We start from the raw sequence: 20269 nt of genomic DNA on the forward strand, positions 1-20269 counted from the left end.
TATAATACACTGTTTTTAAAAACAGAGTAGATCCTAGGACAGAGGATGGATCTGTTGTGGTTGGGGGTTCCTTTTTAAATATAAAGAAATTGGTGGATACCAAAAAGTTGCATCTGCTGGCTAAGCCTTTCAAGGAAGCAGTACGTGTTTTGGAAGGCGCGTGTCATGTCTGCAGGCCTCAACGGGGACCGGGTGCATGTAAGTGCTTGTGGTCTCTAAAAAAAAAAAAGGCAGGATAAACAAAGTGCTCACAAAACATTTCTTTAAAATCTAACCTCCCTTCTCACAATGGTCTTATCAATGGGTCAGGACATGGCGCTGGTGGCTAGAGACAAAAGGTGTCTGCAGAAAGGCAGGGCCTGCGAGCAGCAGCATGGTACTCCGTGGTTCTGCTTCATCCCCCAGCTCCAGCATGGGGAGAGGGAAACTCCAGCACTGCACAAACCTCCAAATTTCTTCAGTCTTGTGCTGCCAGTAAGAATGCTGAATAGGATAGTAACCTACATGCCATATCTCTGCATTTCCTGAACACCTCCAGGGACAGTGATTCCACCACTTCCCTGGGCAGCCTGTGCTGCTGCCGCACTGCTCTTTCCAAGATATGTTTCCTAATATTCAACCTCCCTGGAGCAATCCTCTTGTTCTATCACTGCTCCTGGGAGAAGAGGCCAACCTTCAACTCATTACAACTTCCTTTCAGGCCATTGTAGAGAGCAGTAGCCTCCCCTGAGCCTCCTCTTCTCCAGACTGAGTAATCCCAGTATCCTCAGCCACTCTGCTCTCAGAGCAAGCAAGTTTATTATTTGTCTCTTTGCTTGCAAATTGCATGTCAAAACAAAAGGAAATGCCTGTCATTGTGAAATTCGCCTGTTTTATCCAAATTCTCTTTTCTGCCATTTAGCTGTAAACTCTTGCTTCTAAAATGAGAGAGACTGAGAGATGAGGGGGTAGATATGAACTGTCTTTTGATCGAGATGAGGGGATAGATACGAATTGTGTTTTGATCTCCTTTTTCAGTTGTACAAAGACATAAAAAATGATGCTAACCCAGCATTGTTCTACCTTAATTGGAAGGGGAAAAGGAATGACACCAATCTTTCCATACGTTTAATTTTTAGCTTCCGTCATCTTTTCCACTCAGCTGCTAAGGAAACCAGGATGTAGGAGAGGTGGATGCTGTTTTTGAACAATCTCATTTCTCACTTACCTGGAGCAAACCTTTACCTACCTTCTAGGGTTGTTTGATGAAGGAATTCCTATCCTAAAAACTGTTATGACTGTTTTTACTGTTGGCATTGATAGTTTGCACTTCTGAAGGAATATCCTTCTGCATGTGTGACAAAGACTCTTTTGTCTCCTTCTTTCTGGCAAGGCTACTGATCTTTCTGAAGATCTGCTGCAGGGTGTGGCAGACTTGTTTTCAGTAATATCTTTCGAAAAATATTGTTCTTTGGTAGTGGAGCACAGCCCTATTTTTGAATATTCTTTCATAAATCCCAGATAAATGGCTATTGTCTAATGCTGCGAAATATCAGGCTTCCGCTGGGAGATAAATGGATGAAATTGCAGAGGAGCAAGCTAGGGATGGTGTTTATCAGCATCATCTAAGTTTTTTAGAAAGGCAAAGACAAGACGGTAGCACTGCATTACTGTCAATGACATCATCAATGTATGTACAACTTTTTCTAAAATGCCTTGAGATTAAGATGTGCTGATGGAATCTTTACTTCCAAATGTGTTTCAGCATGCTCAAGCCCAGAAATCAAAACACCAACTTTGCCAATATTCTAAAGATTGTATCTGAAGAGACCAACCTTATCTACCTGCCTTTCTTTATTGCCATTAAAAACGCAGCTCGATTTTGGAGTAAATTTTGTTGCGATATCAAGCGACTCGCATCAAATAAGTAATATCCAGTAAGCAGCATTCTCGACTGAGGCTTAGGAACAAAATCTAACTCTGCCAAATCTTCCTTGGTTTCCTGTCTGAGTTACTTCACCAGCCACGTGTTTCAGATTCTATTCATGAAATAAGGAAAATTCTATTTAAAGCATGTTTTTCTCAGATAAGCAACCAGGAAGAGTTAAATATTATCATTTTCTCAAACGTGTAATAAATAAAAACAATATTTTTTGTCTTTATCAAATAGTTCCTTTGCTCCCACATTGAATAGCTGTAATCTGACTCATCCAGCTCAAAGGCTGAGAAAGTTTGAAAGACCACATGCTTAAAATAATGAATTTCTTTAAAAACGTAGCATGTACTTTTCTATGGAATCCTGTTGCTACTTAAGCCAAGATCATGGCATGTTTTAAGGAGTAAAAAGAATAAGAAACTCACAAATATCAAAGCTAATGCTTAAAATAATTCTAGTTCATGATAAAAGTCCTCTGTTCATGAGAAATTGCTTCCCCTGTGGGCAGATAATTGCATAACTGTACACATAGTCTCTGTTCAGAAGAATATTACCATTCTGAGGTAAACCTAAATAACCTGTGTCAGGCTGTTGTTGTGATTCAGTGAGAATTTTATTGTGTCCCTAATTCTTGAAGATCATCTTGTACTCTAATAGTGTTTTTTTTTTATTATTTCCATTTTATTTTATTTTTAAAGTTCAAAGAGAGCTGAATCACTTGCAGGCCAATCTAGCTCTCCTTTGAGTCTTGAAGACTTTATTTTGGACATATGAAACAGTAAAGCAGGTCTCTCTTTTTTCCAGAATTGAAGTTGATTTACATAGCTGTGCGGTTATCCAAGAGATAGGCTTGGTGCCTAAATGGTACCTAATGAGTTATTAAAAAAAAGTCAAGCCAGTAATTGCATCATTAGAAACAATTTTAAAGGAATTGTACCCCTTGGATAACTAATGTTTTCTGGTGCTTGTGTGCATTTGAACATGTACTCATGATAAAGAGCTACTGGTATTGAAACAAACACATTTGTTCATGCTGACTTGAAGCTTCCAGGGAAACTGAATCAGCTACTGACTGATTAAAAACAAAATTTGAGAAGTCTCTGATGCTGTTCAAGAGACATTGTGCATTTCCCAAATCCTTCCTGTCTCTGAAGTATAGAAAATAAAAGCAGAGAATGATAGCAAAGATCTAGACTGATCAGTACAGCATTTGAACAGTACTAATCCTTCTTGTCTCTAGCCTGTCATCTTTTTATATAAATATATGTATGTGTATGAAGTAGGTGGATTTTAAAACCCTTGGTCAGTAAGCATTTTTCATCCTGTTTTTGTGTGTTTTCTGTCAGAGTTGGATATTGCTTGGTAGGTGTGATAATGGGTAGTTATTGATGGAATATTTACCCGGTGGTTCTTTGTAGAAGTTAATAATAGGAAAACTGAAGATGAAGTGCACCAACAGTGACTCTGCAAAATTAACCCATACTCTTGCTTTTTTAGACCACCCTTAAATATCTCCATGCAGATCTGACTTCCAGTGTTGATTGGGCCAGGTTCTGCACGACTGACTGTATTGAGAAATATTCCTTATTGAAGAGAGTGTAAATCAAAAAAGCTGAGTTACTTTCACCATATTTAGAAGAGCAGCAGACAGGATATATTGGGTAATCAGTTGTGATTGAGCAGTACAGGGAAAAGTCAGTGACACTCTATGGATACCCATGTTCTTTTTTAAGTGAGAGCAGAACAGGAAACTTGGTCTTGGGAGGTCCGTGCGGAATTGTATGGGCAGATGGAGTTTCCATAGGTTTACACAGCTGCAGCTGAGTCAGAATGTGGGTATTGTAATTACATATCAAAACGTTACCCTTATCTCCTGCTTCTAGGGTTTTTAACCCTCTGACGTATTATGTATTGCTCAAATGCAGATGTTGATTCTGGAATACAAATGTTCTCATAACTGTCCAGTTTACTTCAGAAAAAGTGTGCTTTTCAGTGCAATAGATGCAAATGTACTCTTCATGTATTCTATGATGGTTAAATAGAGTTGTGGGAAATGATACCCTTATAATTATGGCTTTGTTCAGACTTGTTGTCCACTCCCATTCCCTTTGGAAATAGCTACAGGCTGGCAAACTGTAGTAGCCTTCATTGTACTGAGCACCCAAAGGCTCTTCTAAAAACTGCTAACCCAAAAATGAGGGTGAGAGATTTCAGCTGTCAGTCCACTTGGCTGTGGTGGTCTCTCTTCTTCTCTGTGCTCCCCTAGTATCTCAGACTGATTTTGTGTGTAAAGCTTTGTAAGTTTTAGTTTTGAATTTCTTGCTCTTTATTATTCGGGGGTAAAGTTTGCAAACTTTTCTTTTGTTCAGTTTCCATGTGCTTTCCTTGCTAAACCACTTAATAAGAGGCTTATGAAATGCATGTTTTTATGTGCTGTTCTGGAACAGCTTTCCTCACTGAATGTATAGCCGAATCATTTTTAAAATGTTTAATTGCCTTCAAATTATAGATATACTTTAGCAACCTAAACAAAGAGCATTCTCAGCTATAGCAGAGTGACATAATAACAATGTTTAACATAATTTCAGATGAAAGAGCCTTGAATCCTAGATAGAATATGGGCCAATTTCTGTTCCCTGTTGACTGGGCAGAAAGCCTGACCACAGTTTTGCAGAACAACTGAGCCATGAATCTGCAGCTCCTCAAGCTATTACAGCCTTTGAGCAGAGCTTCCTTCAGGGCATTCAGTGACAGCTCAGCTCCACCTCTTCCTGGACACTGGAAATAGTGACTCCAGTTCATGCCTTATGTGACTCCAGTCTATTAGTAACAAATCCTTGTGTTCTGTTCTACTACAGTGTTAGTAAATGCAATGCTGTACCATAATATTGTAGAATAATGCTGTTAAGATTTTTTGAGCATGACCTGGTATCAGATACAAGTTTGCACACCTTCAAATGGGCATCTTTTCCATGAAGTGCTAAGTGATTTCTTAAAACATTTTTCTAAAGTACTGTCTAAAATTGCAGGTATAACACATCACTTTGCCTTTTGAAAGCTGTGGTCACAGTATTTGGTACTACAGTAGTTGCACTGACATCCTATTTTTCATGATGCTTACTTAGATAACCCAAACTATGGTTTCTCCATGGTTTTGGGGTACTGCGATTGGAATCATGGCTTCATGAAAGCTGGTGATACTCTTGACTTCTATAGAGCTAGGATGTTGTAGGATTCTACATTATTTTCATTTTTGTGTGGTCTCTTAAGTTTGTGTCTGCTTTAGCAATTGTTCTAACTATGTAGAGCTTTAAGGAAGATGGAGGATTTTCCTTTTGTTCTGCCAGACTAGAATGTGCAGCTCATGCATATATATGTACCAGTGCCATAAATAGCATGCTTCAGGATTGCAGTCTTTAAGATCAGATTCAGCAAACACTTACTCACCTACATACTTGACAAAGCAGTTTACATCAGGCTTGCATGAAAGCATGCGTTTTCAGAATTTAGAGTTAGTCATTGCAAAGAATTGCAAACAAGCTGACTTGTCTCTTGGGCTAGGCAAGTGCGAAGCCTGGGGCTGAAGCACAGGTGTCATGCTGAGAAGCAGTATGATTTTATATTGCCTCTCTCCATCAAATTTCAAAGTTGGCCGAAGATTTAACCTTCATGGCTCTGTGAAAGCCATGTCTAAGCACTTCTGATGAATATTTTCTTTCCTCTTTGACAATGTTATTCTTACTCCTCTCTGGGGGAAGTGAGAGGGAAGAGGAAACCTAAAAATGAGTAACCCAACAATTATTTATTAAGTGCACATAAAATCCGTGAACTCAAAGGGGAGCTTTTCAGACATTAAAATATATCCACCGGCCTTTCACTGAGAGAGCTGCACTGCTTGTAGCTGCCAATGGTGCTGCTACCTTGAGTACAGGTCTGTTCAGAGCGTTGGTGCTGTCTAGTGGCAAGTTACTGCATCTCACATTGCAGACAAAAGAATTAACTGAGGTAGAGTGTAAAATGCTGTATTTAATTAATACCCCTCAAAGAATGGCTTGGGTTATGCTGGGTTTTAAGCATGTAGGTTTTTTTTTTTCTAATGCTTGCACAGAGTTAAGTGGTAACGTTTTTGAGTGTAGTTAAGGTAGTGCAATTCCTGTGACATGGGTGATATTTGAGTGGCCCTTCATTGCTGAAAAGTGAATTGCCTTGGTACCAGGTGGGCGACTAAGTGCATGAAATCATTAAGACAAGAACTGTTTATATTCTGTTCCCAAAGGTTCAAACTTAAGGTCAAATGTGTTGTGCTGGTCCAGTTGGTCCAGTTAGGCATTTATTGTCCTGAGTCTTCTTGACTGCTATTCCTTTGCCATGGTCAGAGGCTCTGAGGCTGGTTAGCATCCTTGTGTATGACTTCTTTCTTAATCCAGTTCTGACAGAGTGATCGAGGGGGGGCCTCGTGGTGGCTGCAGCTCCTCACAGGGAGCGGAGGGCAGCGCTGAGCTCTGCTCTGTGTGACAGCGACAGGATCCGAGGGAACAGCATGGAGCTGCGTCAGGGGAGGGCAGCTGGGGGTGAAGGACAGGGTCTGCACCAGAGGGCGGTGACCTGTAAAGGGCATCCTAGCCTTGTAACCTGGTTAGGGTGGATCAGACTGATGTGTATGGTCACAGCTCAAGAAACCCCTTCACTTGAAGAAACCCCTTCATTTGATGACTTTTGGGTTTTCTGGACTGTGGTTAGCAAGGCACATCAGTTACTGTCAGCAGGTCCAGGGTTGGGGTGCATGAGACTGAATGGACATGCAGACTGGTCTTATTGGAGTGGTGCCTAAACGTAGTTTACCTTGTGATTAGTTGTTGATCAAGTTTGTGATATTAGAAATTGGTTTTGCTTTACTGTGTCTAGGTCAACGTTACAGATGAAGATTCCAACTAAAAAAAAAACCACACACACTTCTATATGGGCCACAAAGTTACACTGGTCGACCAAAATATATTGCTGACATTCCTTTTTTTCCTATCAAAATGGTGATAGTTGAGTAAAAAACAGCACATAGATGCAACAGCCTCTTTATGAGTTGTAGAATGCGTGGTCTTCTGTAACTTGCGCAGAATTTATAGCAGAGGTTGTCCCAGCAGATATCCCGCATCTTTGTGGTTTAGAACATTTAAATCAAACTAGAACATCTTATTTTCCTTTTCATACACCTGGAAACATTGCACATGTAGGGATCATTTTGATTTATTTTGCTGACATGTGTGTACTTTACAGATGATGTGGAACTTCTTAAACCACGCACTGACTGCAGTTTAGCTGCCTGACATGTTTGTAGCGAGTTTTTCTTGCTTTAAGTAGTCTGTTGTTCTGTAGAAGTTGTATATACATACTGCCCTTCTGGTTTGTTTTCTTTTCTGCTTTGTAGATATCAGTATTACCTACAAGTGAAAAAGGACATTCTTGATGGCCGATTGCGTTCTTCACTGGAGCAGGGAATTCGACTAGCTGCTTTAGCAGTGCAAGGTAAGATGACGTGATCTGCTTGCCGTTTTCCAACTGGGATATTTTGGGCTGTTCTAGATGTTGACTGGTACTGACTAGGGCCGTGTATGACTCCTATTCACAACAGCCAGGTTTTTTTTACATATTTAAAAATGCGTGGGTGGACTGGTGTTGATGAAATGCTTGTACCCTCAGGGAGGGGATGGTGGACCACATCACAATCTGCAGCTTTCCTTTTTTCTGAAAGCCATGTTGGTGAATTTGAACTAGACTCCAGTTCTAGTTCCAGCCACAAAGTACTTTACAGTAATGAATTTGCTTCGCATTCTCTGGTTTAAAGTGGAATTACATCAAAGAGCACAGGAGCAATTTTAATTTTACCTTTAATTAAAAACTCATTTTGCTGTGTAGCACTATCTGCAATATGAAAGAACACATGACCATAATTTTTACATGAATTATAAATTAATAAACTGCTTTTTATTCTAAGCCTCCTAAGGACATCAATAAAAGTAAGATCATGCATGTACATGGGTAAAGAAGGAAGCCCTGTATTTGTAGAAAATATATTTCAGTCTATCCATGACTATGAGAATTCAAAGTAAATTCCAACAATCGTGCGCTCAACACTGCACCTCTCAGGGAACAGGGACAAGTACATATATATAATAACAAATGAGAAGGTCTGATCTTGAAACTTACAGGTTCTGTGGTGCATCATGCCCTAGTAAAATTTTTATATGTGAGAATCTGACTCTTAAAATGGAGTTGCTGAAAATATAGAACTTTCAGAAAGTTCTAAATGAAAGCTAAGGATCTTCATTTTTCCATTTTGAGTAAGCTTTGTAGTTGCAGGAGCGCCAGAGCAGCCATGATCTGCTTCTTGCTGCCGTTGGTAGTTTTTGAGATGCTTTGCAACTGTCTTAAAGAATTGGTTATCAAAGGTGTTAATCATCATGCTCTTTTCTGGCACGGAGAGAAAAGTAGATAAAAATGAAAACCCAGGTCTCTGGGTTCTGGCTGTACCAGCTTTCTTGAATGGGTTTGAGAAAGGTATCAGCAACCGCTTTTCTTTTTAAATACTCTGAAATTGTACTGTCAAATAGCAGTGCCTTAAAAATAATGCCAATTATGATTAAGAGTAATATTAATATGATTTTTATAGGGCAGTTGTTCTGTTGTAGTATTTTATTGCTTGGTTAAAGCTTGAAGGAAAAATGTTTCCTGTTATATCTTGCTGTGTTCTATGAATAATGGAAAAGATGAATATAAGATTCTACTCTAAATCTTGTAATATGAGAAAATTAAACTTTGCCAATATGTAAGTTAATGATAAATAGGCACCAAATATGTTTGCCTGGTCCTGTGTTTCTTGAAGGTTTAGCTGACTTTGGGAGCTAATCTGTAACATTTTGCAGTAGTTATCCTGAATTTTCAATGTAATCTATAATATTTCAAAGGCCATTGCATCAAGATCTTGCACTTAATCTTATTTGCTTTATTCGTGACCTTGTGTTACTCCCTTTGTCCTTTTTGTGTGATGCAACCAAAGATATTTGAAATACTTCTTCAAACTTGCAGAGTCTGTTTCATGTCTATTTTGATTTCTTTCTGTTTATGTTAAAACATAACTCTGAGGTGAAAACAAAATGAAACTGCATTTTTGGCATCCTGCAATACATGAAGTTGTCTGGAAGCTTTGAAAGAATGTTTAGTTAATATGATTTATGGTGGGGATTTCCACCTTCTATAATATAAGAATCTTGTAGATGGCGTTTGATCCACTTCAGTTAATATAAAATAGAAACCTCCCGGCAAGATATTCTTTTGATATAAGTTGTTGTGTATTTAACAGATATATATTCTTTTTTTTTTTTTTTCTTCTTCTTTTTTTTTTTAAGTAGCTGAGCCTTTTGGAAGGATTTTCTACAATTTTGAAACTCTGTTAAATTATTTTTTCAATATAATTGACTTGTTGATCTTCACTTCCTAGGCTGTAAAATTAAGCATTTTTTCATACAATTATGTAGAATTGTAGCAGAGGCAGGCTAAATTCTTTTTGCCTGGTTAGGACTGGGGTTATTGGAGAAGCAAAATATGTACCATTTTAAAGAGACGGGGTATCGCGGTCTTGCCAGATGGTAGTATTAATTCGTTGAGGTTACAGTAAGAAAAGAACCTCTTGCACTCCTGATGTTTAAGCACTGCAAATGGTCACAATATAAAGGATCAAAAGAGAGAAATTGCTTGTTGGCTGTTATTTGATCTCTTGTAATAGCACTTTTATTTTCAGACCTCCGTGTTAAAAGCTAAAGTACAAACAGAAATCTTTGTTCTGGGTTGTGGCTTCACAGAGAACTCACCCACTTGAAGTTAAGCATCTGCGCAAAGACTGAGTGTGGTCTCAATATGTGTAGAAAGTGCTAAAATGAGTAATTGTCTTGTTTTTTCCAGCGGATTTTGGAGACTATCATCAGTTTGAATCTCATGACTTCCTCCGAGAGTATGTCTTGTTTCCTATGGTGAGTTCCTTATCCTCCTGTCTTGTGGTCTTTTATGACTAATTTCTCCATGCCTCAGAGATGGCTTTGTTGATAACAGAATAAAAGCACCAGCACTGAATTATTAATAGCGGAAATAAACCTTGCTCTGCAATATACTCGATTGCAGCTGGATGGGTAAGTGCTATAGAAATTTAGCTCTTTTTCAGTTCCTGCTAAGTCTCCACTGAGAGTAGATATCAACAAAAAAGTGTACTTTCTTGAATCAAAAACAATTTGCAGCTGTTTAGAATGTTGTATATTAACTGTACTGCAGCATTAGTGACATGGCCAAACAATGGAATATAAAAACTGCTGATGTAATAAGGTTGTGCCACAGGACAAATCATGCAATCTTTGCCCAAGAGAATGTGATTTTACATCAATTGACTGTTAGACTGAAGTGAACTGTGAATCTATTCTCAAAATGTTCTCCAGGGACTGTGCTGTGAAATTGTTTTAAATTTAAATGGGAAACAAGCAAATGATTTGAATGCTGAGGGAAGTGTTTTAAGTCACTGATGGCATTGGGAACTATGGTGGTAAAGGCCAACTTCTTGTAACCCATGACAATGAGTCCATCTGGGAGAATGGATTAAAAGAAATGGAGGAAAAAAGAGAAAAGAAAGGAGAAAAGAAACAAAACACCACCACCTTAGATTAGGGCTGTTTTAGTTCAGAAACTCCATGAGCACAGAGCTTGAGCATAAACTTCACAAAATAAAAGAAATTGAAATTCTGTCAGGCTAGAAACAAAATTTGGAAGTGAGATGGGCTTCCCCTGCCTGAATTGTTACTGCCTAAAAATTAATCAGCTGGTTTCCTTCAGTAAGTGGAAAGACAGAAGGAGAATGATTAAAGCATTTCATCCCATTTACCTTCACTTTTTGACTGCGTGGGAACTGCAGTAAGCTGTAAGCTGGTAGTCAATTCTCAAGTCCAAAGAGGTGATGTGTACACAGTATCTCAGTGTGAAAGTGCAATTTCAAGCTAGCAGGCAGAGTTGATTGTCACCTGGAAAAGAAGATCAGCAAGAAGAGGAGAAATTAATGAATATGCAGAGATCTGAATCTTTTATACCTAGATCAGAGCTTTGGTATTGACCTTTCACTGAGGATCCTCTGTTAACCTGACTAGTGGAGCGAGACTTCTTTGTTAGGAATAGGTGTTATTCATCTGTTCTTGTTACAACAAGAATTCTTGTTAGTAATTGGTAATTGATGATTTTGTATATAGTCGATGGCTTACGAAGGCATGTATGATAGTTTAAGTGGGAAAGATGATGACTGCAAGTACAGACAGAAAGGTGTAGTCAAGCTGTCACCTCATAAATTACACCTACAAAGTTCTTTCAATATACTGATGGTGTTTTTATTAAAAAAAAAAAAAAAAAGGGGAGAGTTTAAGCCTCCAAATGAGATTTCAAGACACATTTCAATGTAGTTCAGCAGTTACTTTTCAGGCTTATATCCTAGAACTTATGTTGTGAGTCAACTGCCTTTGCTGTGTTGTTGTGGTCTGTATGGTGGTAAGCTTTCCTCTTACTACTTTGTGGTATCTAGCCATTCATCCGTGCTACTACTAACAAATTTGACAAGAATAGCAAAGTATTGGCTTCCTTAGCCTTCAGGAGACTACTCTTAAATCAGCTGTTTCTCTAGGCATCTCTTTCCCTTTAATTTCTGGTCTCTGCCCTGCTGGGGAGGAGTGAGTAATACAGCAGTAAACACTTCACCACAAATTTGGTGACAGTTGATAAGTGCTATAGATATAAACTAGTCCTGAAGCAAGTGGGAGTATTTCAGCAAATCTCAGGCACACTAAGAGCCTCCAACAAGAACATTGCCATAAATTCATTAGTGAAGAGAGACGGTGCGTGAGGGAGCGGCAGCCACCTTTTTACTGTTTGATCTTGTGAGGCTACAATGTGTGTCAAATGGCATTTCTTCAGTAGTGAAAAGAACAAAGTTATGTACACAGTACACCCCACAGGTGTGTAGCTGTGCATAGGCATGTACAGTGCCATTTTTCATTAGCACGCTACCACTCTCACATATTTTTGTGACAGAAGCAAATATCAGAGGGAGGGCCTCGCTAAGCAAGAAACAAGCAGTGTACTGAAGTACATTACATGCAGTCTTAAGGCTTTTAAAAGTAAAAATTAGAACTTAGGCATTTTCAAGAAAATGTTTTAGCTTCCTTTTTGTTGCCTTGAATTTATGAACAGACTTCCTTTATTAAGATTCTCCCAATTATTTCAGATTTTTTTCTACCCTATATATAATCTCATTTTTGGAAGAAAAAAACTCTACTCAGAAATGTGTCACAACTTTGAAGTGAATTCTATTACATAGTAGAAGAGATAGCAAAGTTTTTGATCCCTGTTAACACGGGGAAGGCAGTACCTGCAGGACAGGAAATACCCATAAGTTCAGTTTGCGTGGCGTGTGAATTATTTTGGACTGTTCTGAAAGGTATATATTCATTTGTAGACTTCCAAGTGCTTTTCAAGGCTTGTTTGGTCCCTATCCAGGAAAAGATTTCTTATCCATGCTCTGCAGTCTGTTCTGATTTTTGCAGTAAAAAAACCCACCTTAGCACTCTTTTTAACAGTATCATTTTACCTCCAAAATAACCCATCTCAGACCATAATATTTTTCTTGCATGTCTTCAGCAACCCCTGCTCAAACATGTGCCCTGGATTTGCAGTGCAGTTGGTGTTAAGCTCCTTCTCTGTAACTGCCACCAAGAGCACAAACAGGAAACAACCCTAAAGCATGCCATCGGAATTCCTGTCCTGCATTATGCTGTCTCTTTGGATGAGTAGTTTTTAATGCTACTTAATATTTTTATAGGACTGGACCCAGGATGAAGCTGTCCTGGAGGAACTGACTCAAAAGGTTGCACAGGAACACCGAACACACAGGTGAACTTGATATGTGAAGATTCAGCTTTCCTTCTTTTTTTTTTTTTCAATTGCCCTTCTCCTTCTTCCCCACCTTTTCCTTGCAGTGGTAACTAACTTTTCTCCATGTTACTGTTATGCTACATCTAGCTGGATTTTTAATTAGTGTTTGCCTGTTGGGCACACAAATTTGCCATGGAATTCCATCCCAAATAAATGAGCATTTCCACCATCAGGTTAAAGGAACATGTGTAAAGCTACTTGTTATGTACTAGACTTCTTTTTCTTTTTGGTTTCATTTAAATCTGGGCTGTGAAAGACCCCCATGACTTGAACAGGGTGGTCCAAGGGGGTCTCGTCAAGGTTTTCTCTCATTCGAGAGAAGGAGGGATACATACCCTCCCAAGATAATGTAAATGAAAATGACAAAATGCACCTTATCTTGTTGAGTTTTAAGTCTCCTTGTAGAAAAATTTAAATACACAGTCACTAATCAATAATCTCCATGTTAGTCCTGAAGTCTTCCTTTGTAAATAGACTTCTTTTGTGTCATCTTTTTGTGTCCTGATGGTAAAGGTATTCAAACCTCTAGAAAAATGACATTGTGTGTTACTGGAAATAATCTACATTTGTTTGGTAATCTACATTTAAAGCTCTATTCTATCTATCTATATGAAATGTAGTTGGAATACTATATGAAAGATGCAACATTCCTGATTACACAACAACAACAAAAAAAATTGGTTCTAAAGGTACAAGTACCAATATCTGAGTGGAAGGCCATTCTCAGTCTGAGTTTCAATGTAAGCTTGGGCCTTTGATGCAGACCAAAGGGTTAGCTTCCAAGCTGACCATGAATAGACCTGATTTTGTTCTTCAGTCTTTGCTCAGGGCTGCTTGTGCAATCTTGGTTAACTCACAGATTTGAAAAGTAAGATTTCCACCCCCTGCTGTGCTCTTTAGAGTCATTTCAGCTTCACTAAGGACAAACACTTATCCTTACTTCAGCAGGCAGATCAAATTCCACCTGCTTTCTGTCCCTGTTTCTCTTAAGTGTCTAGTTCCTATATTTCTGTTTGTAAGCTGTACTAAGGAGGAGCAAAGAGGAGAAACATTAATTGTGACCTTCTTTTGGAACAACCTGCAATCTATTCTGACCTGCTTTTGAGAGCTGAAGTCTGTCTGAATTCCTGAGCTGTGACAGGAGCATGTGCAGACACGTGTGTAGAAGTTTTCAGATGGTTTGTTTTCTGTTACGAAAGAGAACCTTCTCAAAACTTCGACTATTGCCTAGGTTGCAGCCAATATGAAAATGTAGGTCTTCACTTTTAAGTCATTTTAAGCAACTTCAGTGAATTTATATGCTGTTAATGCAAATTAGGACTCTGATGGCTCAAATTGGCCATCCAAGACTAGACACAAAGACACAGTCTAATGCAACAACCTGATGTTTAATAAAGCCTGGAAAAACATTTGATGCAGTGAACAATGGATCAGTTCAGTATATTCCTCCTATAGTTTGAACTATGTTTTATACCTTACCTTAGCAATGTACAGTAAAATTCCACCCCTTACTGTTTGTGATCCTATCATTGAAAGTTGAATTTGTTGTACATTGCTAGGCAGCATCTCCAAAACATCCTCTGAAGTGGTCTATGAATCTGCCATTCTTTTCACTAATGTATTTTATGTATGTGTATGTGATATTGAATCGTTTGCTGTTGTTACTCCAATTGCAGTGGCATTACAGCAGCAGAGGCTGAGCTAATGTACATCAATGAAGTGGAACGCCTTGATGGGTTTGGACAGGAACTGTTCCCTGTGAAGGTATGTTAGCATATATAAGAAAGAAACCCCTACATGCAGTTATGCAGTGAGCTTTGTAACACATGGGCGTTGTTCATCTGGAAGACCTGGGAGTTGTTTCACCGTTCTAGAAGATTAAATGGTTTCTGGTAGTTTGAATGGAGACTGCAGCATGAGGGTATCCTACTGCTGTCACTTCCCCTCCACCAAAATCCTTTTGACACAAAAGACTGTATGTGCCAGGGTCTGTCTCCCATGCATGCTCCTTTGGGAAGCTGAGATGTTCCTGAGGGAGAATGACTGTGGCAAATAAACCTCAGTTCTGGTCTTATTTCACAGGATAGGAAGCGAAGATCTCTTTCCTATCTTTCTAAGTTGCTATTTATTAAGCCTTAACTTTACCCTTTCCTTAATTTCTTACACCTACACACAAGTCCTCCACACAGTTAAAACTGAGGGGGTCGTTCAAGGTTTAATTTGCACTGTAGCCAGTTCCCCTTTACTGGAAGCTTCTTTCTGCCGTGTGCAATTTGACTCCATTGCTGTATGTGAAGCTAGCGAAGAGTTGGTTTTGTCGATTAAATGTAGAAAAACTTGTCAACATCATTAAGCTCTTCTAGCAATAAGAAAAAAGCATTTTAAAGAGAAGAACTGTAAAATGCAACAGAAGCACATATGGAATCCTGCAAGGAAATATGGGTAGACACAGAAAGTCAATGGTTTTTGAAAAGCATTGCAAGAACAGTGGACGGTATATGGTGCATGCAGATGAATATTTAAGCAATAATTGCAAAGCAATGCAGGCTGTATCTGTATAAAGATACAAGTATGTCTTAGGGTGACATGCACAGAATACTTTGAATGAGGAAATGTGACGGGTAAAGTTTTTGAGATGGATTCCATCTCCAGGTATGGTCTGGATTCTGAAATCTCTGTTTTATCAGGTGACTGGAGAAATAATGAGTGTGAATGAGGACTGTTGCTTTTGAGAGTCATAAGGATTCTAGATAATTATACTCACAGTTATAGGGTATGTGAGCTGTTACATAACAAATGCCTGTTTGTGGTCTTTGTTGTTTCCTACAGGAGAACATTGGGCTCATTTAGCCTTAATCTATTCTCGCTTATCAACATAATGAATCCACCTAAGTGTTAGGTGCTTTGAAATAATGAAAATCAGAGTCCTGTAAAGCAGCAAACTGTAGGTTAGTCAAAGGTTAGTCCCACATTCATCCTTAAGAATGGCTTCTGTTTGGTAGCTCAGCACATGTTCTTGCGCATGCCTGTGCCAGTTTCTTGATTAATCTAAATATATACCTTTTTTGTGCAGGATAATCATGGAAATGACATACACCTCGGTATTTTCTTCATGGGAATCTTCATAAAAAACAGAATTGGAAGGACAACTGTGATCTATAGGTAAAAGCTAGGGACTTCAGCATTTAAAGTGATCTTCTTTTCAGAGCTCTGTGTGTGGTTTTTTTTTCTTCCTTACTTAAATATGTGACTTCAATAGTCCCAATCCTCTCACTAAGGAGTAGTCACCTCACCGTTTTCAGCATTGGCCTCTTGGCCGTAAGAGATGTGATAAAGAATAATTTCTGATGTCCCTGAATAGGTTTGATGGCAAGAAAGATGTAGTTGTCTGTCATGTATCATGTTCTACTTACAAGGCTTTGATGCTTTTTCTTTTCTTGCCTTTGTGTCTGCTTCTTTGATGCATCTGAATGCAAATCTGTTAAAGCTCACTGCTGGCAGTCTAGGCACTCAATGTTTCTGAAAATCTGGTTTCCATATTTAGATATCCCACTAAAAAAACTGAACTTTCTCACTGCAGTTTTGAAATCTGTGTGTCTGTCATTTACATGTTTGTACAACTGTTTTGATTTTTAAGAATTACTAAAGCCTTTTATTGACCTTCTCTTGTGGGTTTTGTAACTCAAAAAAAAAATTATGTATGAAAGTGTTGCAAGATCTCTGCTACTGTTGAGTGTTTCCATTAATGTTGGTGTTAATGTGGAGTGGATTTTTCCTATCCTTGTTGCTGTTAGGATGTGAACCTGAACATTAATTTATGAGGTACACTCATTTTTAGTCATAAACTAAGGCTTGTAGCAGACTTGAACAAGAAGGGTGTTGGTTTTTATTTGTTGTTGTTTTGCTTAGCTTTGTTTGTTTTGTTTTGACCTAAAAAGGGCATTAAATGATTATTTTTGAGATTGTCAAGTCTCTCTTTCCCATATGGCTGATGTTTTACATGTGTAATTCCGTGAAGAAGTTAGATAATTCTTTTAATTGTGCCATTCTGAGCACATCTTAAAATGTAGTGTCAAAACCAAGAAGTTTCTTAAATGTAGAAATGGTAGCTGGTGCTGGGATCCTTACTCTTGCAAATATGCACTCCAAGCATCCTGCCATGACATGAAGAGGAATGCATGCTGCAAACAGAACAAACAAGTCTTTTCCATCCCCATGGATTGCATGCAATGTGTGCCAGTGTGTCTGTTGTGTCTGTCTGTCAGCTATTTGTAAGAAGATTACAACTCCAATCTTGGGTAACCTGACAATTACTTGGAAAAAAAAAAAAGTGTGAACGTTAAACAGAGCATTAACGTGGTATGCGTAGCCTATGTAACCATGTAGACAAGTTACCCTTTTTTAGAAAGAACTGTCTCTGTAGGAAAGTTGAAAACAGCAGGAATGGCACTGCAGGAAACAAAAAATTCCATCTGGTTGCAGTCAAGCAATACAAAAATGCTAGTGTTCAGGGTATTTATTGCTAATGCATTTTCAGTGTACATTCTGTTGCAATTCCTGAAGACAGTGTTTTTAAAGAGAGCTTTTAAATTTCCTGCTTCAGGTAAAAAACTGAAAAAATCTATTTCTCCTTGAATCGGAGCTTGATTTCCTTGTTATCCTGGCCATGTTTCTTCACCAAACAGCTACTGAAAAAGCTTTCCCATAAAGCAAGACTAATGTTGACTAAAGGATACTTAATGCATTTGTGAAATGCTTGAATGTATGTGTTGGCAAACTCTACCACATTTTTTTTTTTACTCTACAGGTGGAATGACATTGGGAATATTGCACATAACAAGTCTTCAATTATTCTAGAGCTGATCAACAAAGAGGAGAATGTGCTCTTTCACACAGTAAGAAAAAGATCTAATCAGCGTTATCAAGAAATCTGCTTATATAAAGCATATTTATTAAAAACCTTTTAAATTCTAATTCTAAACACACTTAAGTAATAATATGCTGGGAACTCTGCAAAAAAACTGAAGTGCTTGTTCAGTGAAACATACATGGTGCCACACTGCCTGTCATACTGGCATGTCAATAGCAGCATAAGAAGCTGTAGAAACAGCAGACAAGCTCCCACACGTGCATGCGCTGGGACTCAAGGAGTGCAGTGTTGCTCTGCACTTAAAATCGTCTACATCTCACTGAACCAAGCCAGTGTAGAGACTGAGCCAGCAACTTGCAGCCATTTTTTCTGTTGTCCTTTTCTCCTTCCATCGTGACCCCGCAGTGAAGAGGCAGCATGCGAAGGCATGCCGCACTACTTCAGTAATTCAATGCCTTAAACATTCTTGAGGGCACTAGACATGTTCTTGGCAGGCATATTCTGTACATGACAGGCCTTACTAAGCATTACTATGATTGGATATGTAGAACCCTTGCTATTTCTTGGTAAGAATAACAAAATGAATGATTATATGCATTTTTTCTTTTTTTCTTTTGTTTCCCTTGCATTCAAAGGATGAGCTTGAAAATGCTAAATATATCTCACGATTGTTTGCAGCAAGACATAAGTTTTACAAACAGAACAAAATCTGCACAGAGTGAGTATTTCCTCAGAATTGTATTCTGACACCCTGCTTTGGAAGTGCTCGGAGTTTTGGTGTGTCTGGCTTTGTTGTTTTTTCCTAGTCACTTGTGTCAGTTATTCTGCTCTACTTTGCTGTTTTTTCTTTCATGTTTTAACCATTACCTAGAACAGCAGAATGAAGTAAAAATTTAATTCTGAGCCCTCAGAGGCTGGATGTATGAGCTCTGTTGGGTACTGCTCCCTGAACAACCAAATCTGACAGAATAATGAACTTTAGTCTGTGCTGTTCATAACAACCCGGAGTGCTAGTATAAAATGGATTGAAAGGTGACTTATGTTAACATGCCAAAATATGAATTACAGTAGCATTTTAAGGATGTGCTATGTATCTAACAAGTAAGGTTGGTGGAAAACACAGGATATCCTCTTCTAATTTGGGTAGCGTAATTAATCTGCTTCTTATGTGCACCAAGCAGGGGGAAAACCTGTGGAAGTTCATTTACATAGCCATACAAACACAACTCAGCAGAGACTAAATCTGAACCCAGAGTCTTTTATAGGCTCTGCTTTGAGCACTTAATAAAAAACTGGTCATGAGCTCATTCTCTCTCACAGGTGTATTCACTCAAACTGAAGGAGGAATTCATATGACTCTAGTTGTAAGTCAAAACTAAGTTTATCAGCTGAGAATGCTTCTTTTATACCAGCATATGACCAATTTTAGTTTGAGACAAGTTTAGCTTTAATAAGTTGAGTGTTTTGTGAGTATTTCAAAATATGCCAGATTTGTATAGCAATGGGATCATGAATCCTTTGCAAAACTTAAGTTTAGACAGCTAGGAGGCTATGAAGAAATCTCATCAAAAGTTCTAGTTAGAGGTGGACATCCAATCTATTCAGCTGTGTAATAATGTGTTGGAAAATTAAGCCAGTGATGAAGGGATGATTGGAAGGTCTAACTTTCTAGTATTACATGTGCACGTAATATATAAACATATGGTGAATTGCAAGTATTGGAGAGACTGATGAGGTAAACTACACATGGTGATACCTTTGCATACAAAAAAAGATGTTGATTAGATTGCAGATAATGCTTGCCTTGGAAGTTGAGCAGAAGACCAGAAAAGGCCTTTATTAGCAGAGTGTAATGCATTTTAATAGCCCAGTGTTAAAGTTAATACTTTGAGAAGAATTGAATTCAGAGGAAGTTCTCATTTATCTCTGCTGTGACAGTCAGAAGAGAAAACAAAATGTCATTATTCATTGTCTGAGAATTATTTCCCCTTTAAAGCTGTTTATTGGGATCAGCAGAGAGCACTATTCCATTTCAGTTAATAATCTAGACTGTAGAAGCAATAGCTTTTACTCATGGTTATTTCTGAACACTGAGCCATAAGTATGTGAGTGTCAGTATGAACAGGGTGTATCAGGTTTGCATACAGCTTTCAGATATTTGAATTAATAAAGATCGGGAACATCAAGAGATCAGTGGAAGAAATAACTGGTGTTTGAATGCATTTCTGCCACTAGAACTGCTTTCCTTCCTACCACGGTCTCATGTGGTATCAGCTTCTTGTTAGGGCCACAGATATTGATGACTGCATATGGCATTGTGTGTTTTCTAGCCAAGTAATTTTCCTGACCTCTATGTTAAAATTCTAGTTGTTTGCTTTCCTGTGAGCATTTCCTCTAATTGCACATAACATCATTCACCAGATCAGAAACTGTAGGAGGAGAAATTCCACCTTTCCTCTCTTCACGTAAGCACTGTA

At 38.4% G+C, this 20269-nt stretch overlaps 1 protein-coding gene across 1 annotated transcript in view; it reads left to right on the forward strand.

The window, feature by feature from the left end:
* PTPN14 (protein tyrosine phosphatase non-receptor type 14) overlaps positions 1-20269 on the forward strand; it is a gene marked incomplete at both ends in the record, with an annotated part of 63431 nt that overhangs the window by 21767 nt on the left and 21395 nt on the right. Inside the window, 7 exons of the mRNA XM_079549910.1 lie at positions 7338-7435; positions 9869-9936; positions 12810-12880; positions 14599-14686; positions 15996-16084; positions 17730-17817; positions 18428-18510. Of these exons, the coding sequence (XP_079406036.1) occupies positions 7338-7435; positions 9869-9936; positions 12810-12880; positions 14599-14686; positions 15996-16084; positions 17730-17817; positions 18428-18510 (585 nt within the window). The remainder of the gene's footprint in view (positions 1-7337; positions 7436-9868; positions 9937-12809; positions 12881-14598; positions 14687-15995; positions 16085-17729; positions 17818-18427; positions 18511-20269) is intronic.

The sequence above is a fragment of the Tetrao urogallus genome, assembly GCF_951394365.1.
Source record: "Tetrao urogallus genome assembly, chromosome: 2".
Lineage (NCBI taxonomy): Eukaryota > Metazoa > Chordata > Aves > Galliformes > Phasianidae > Tetrao > Tetrao urogallus.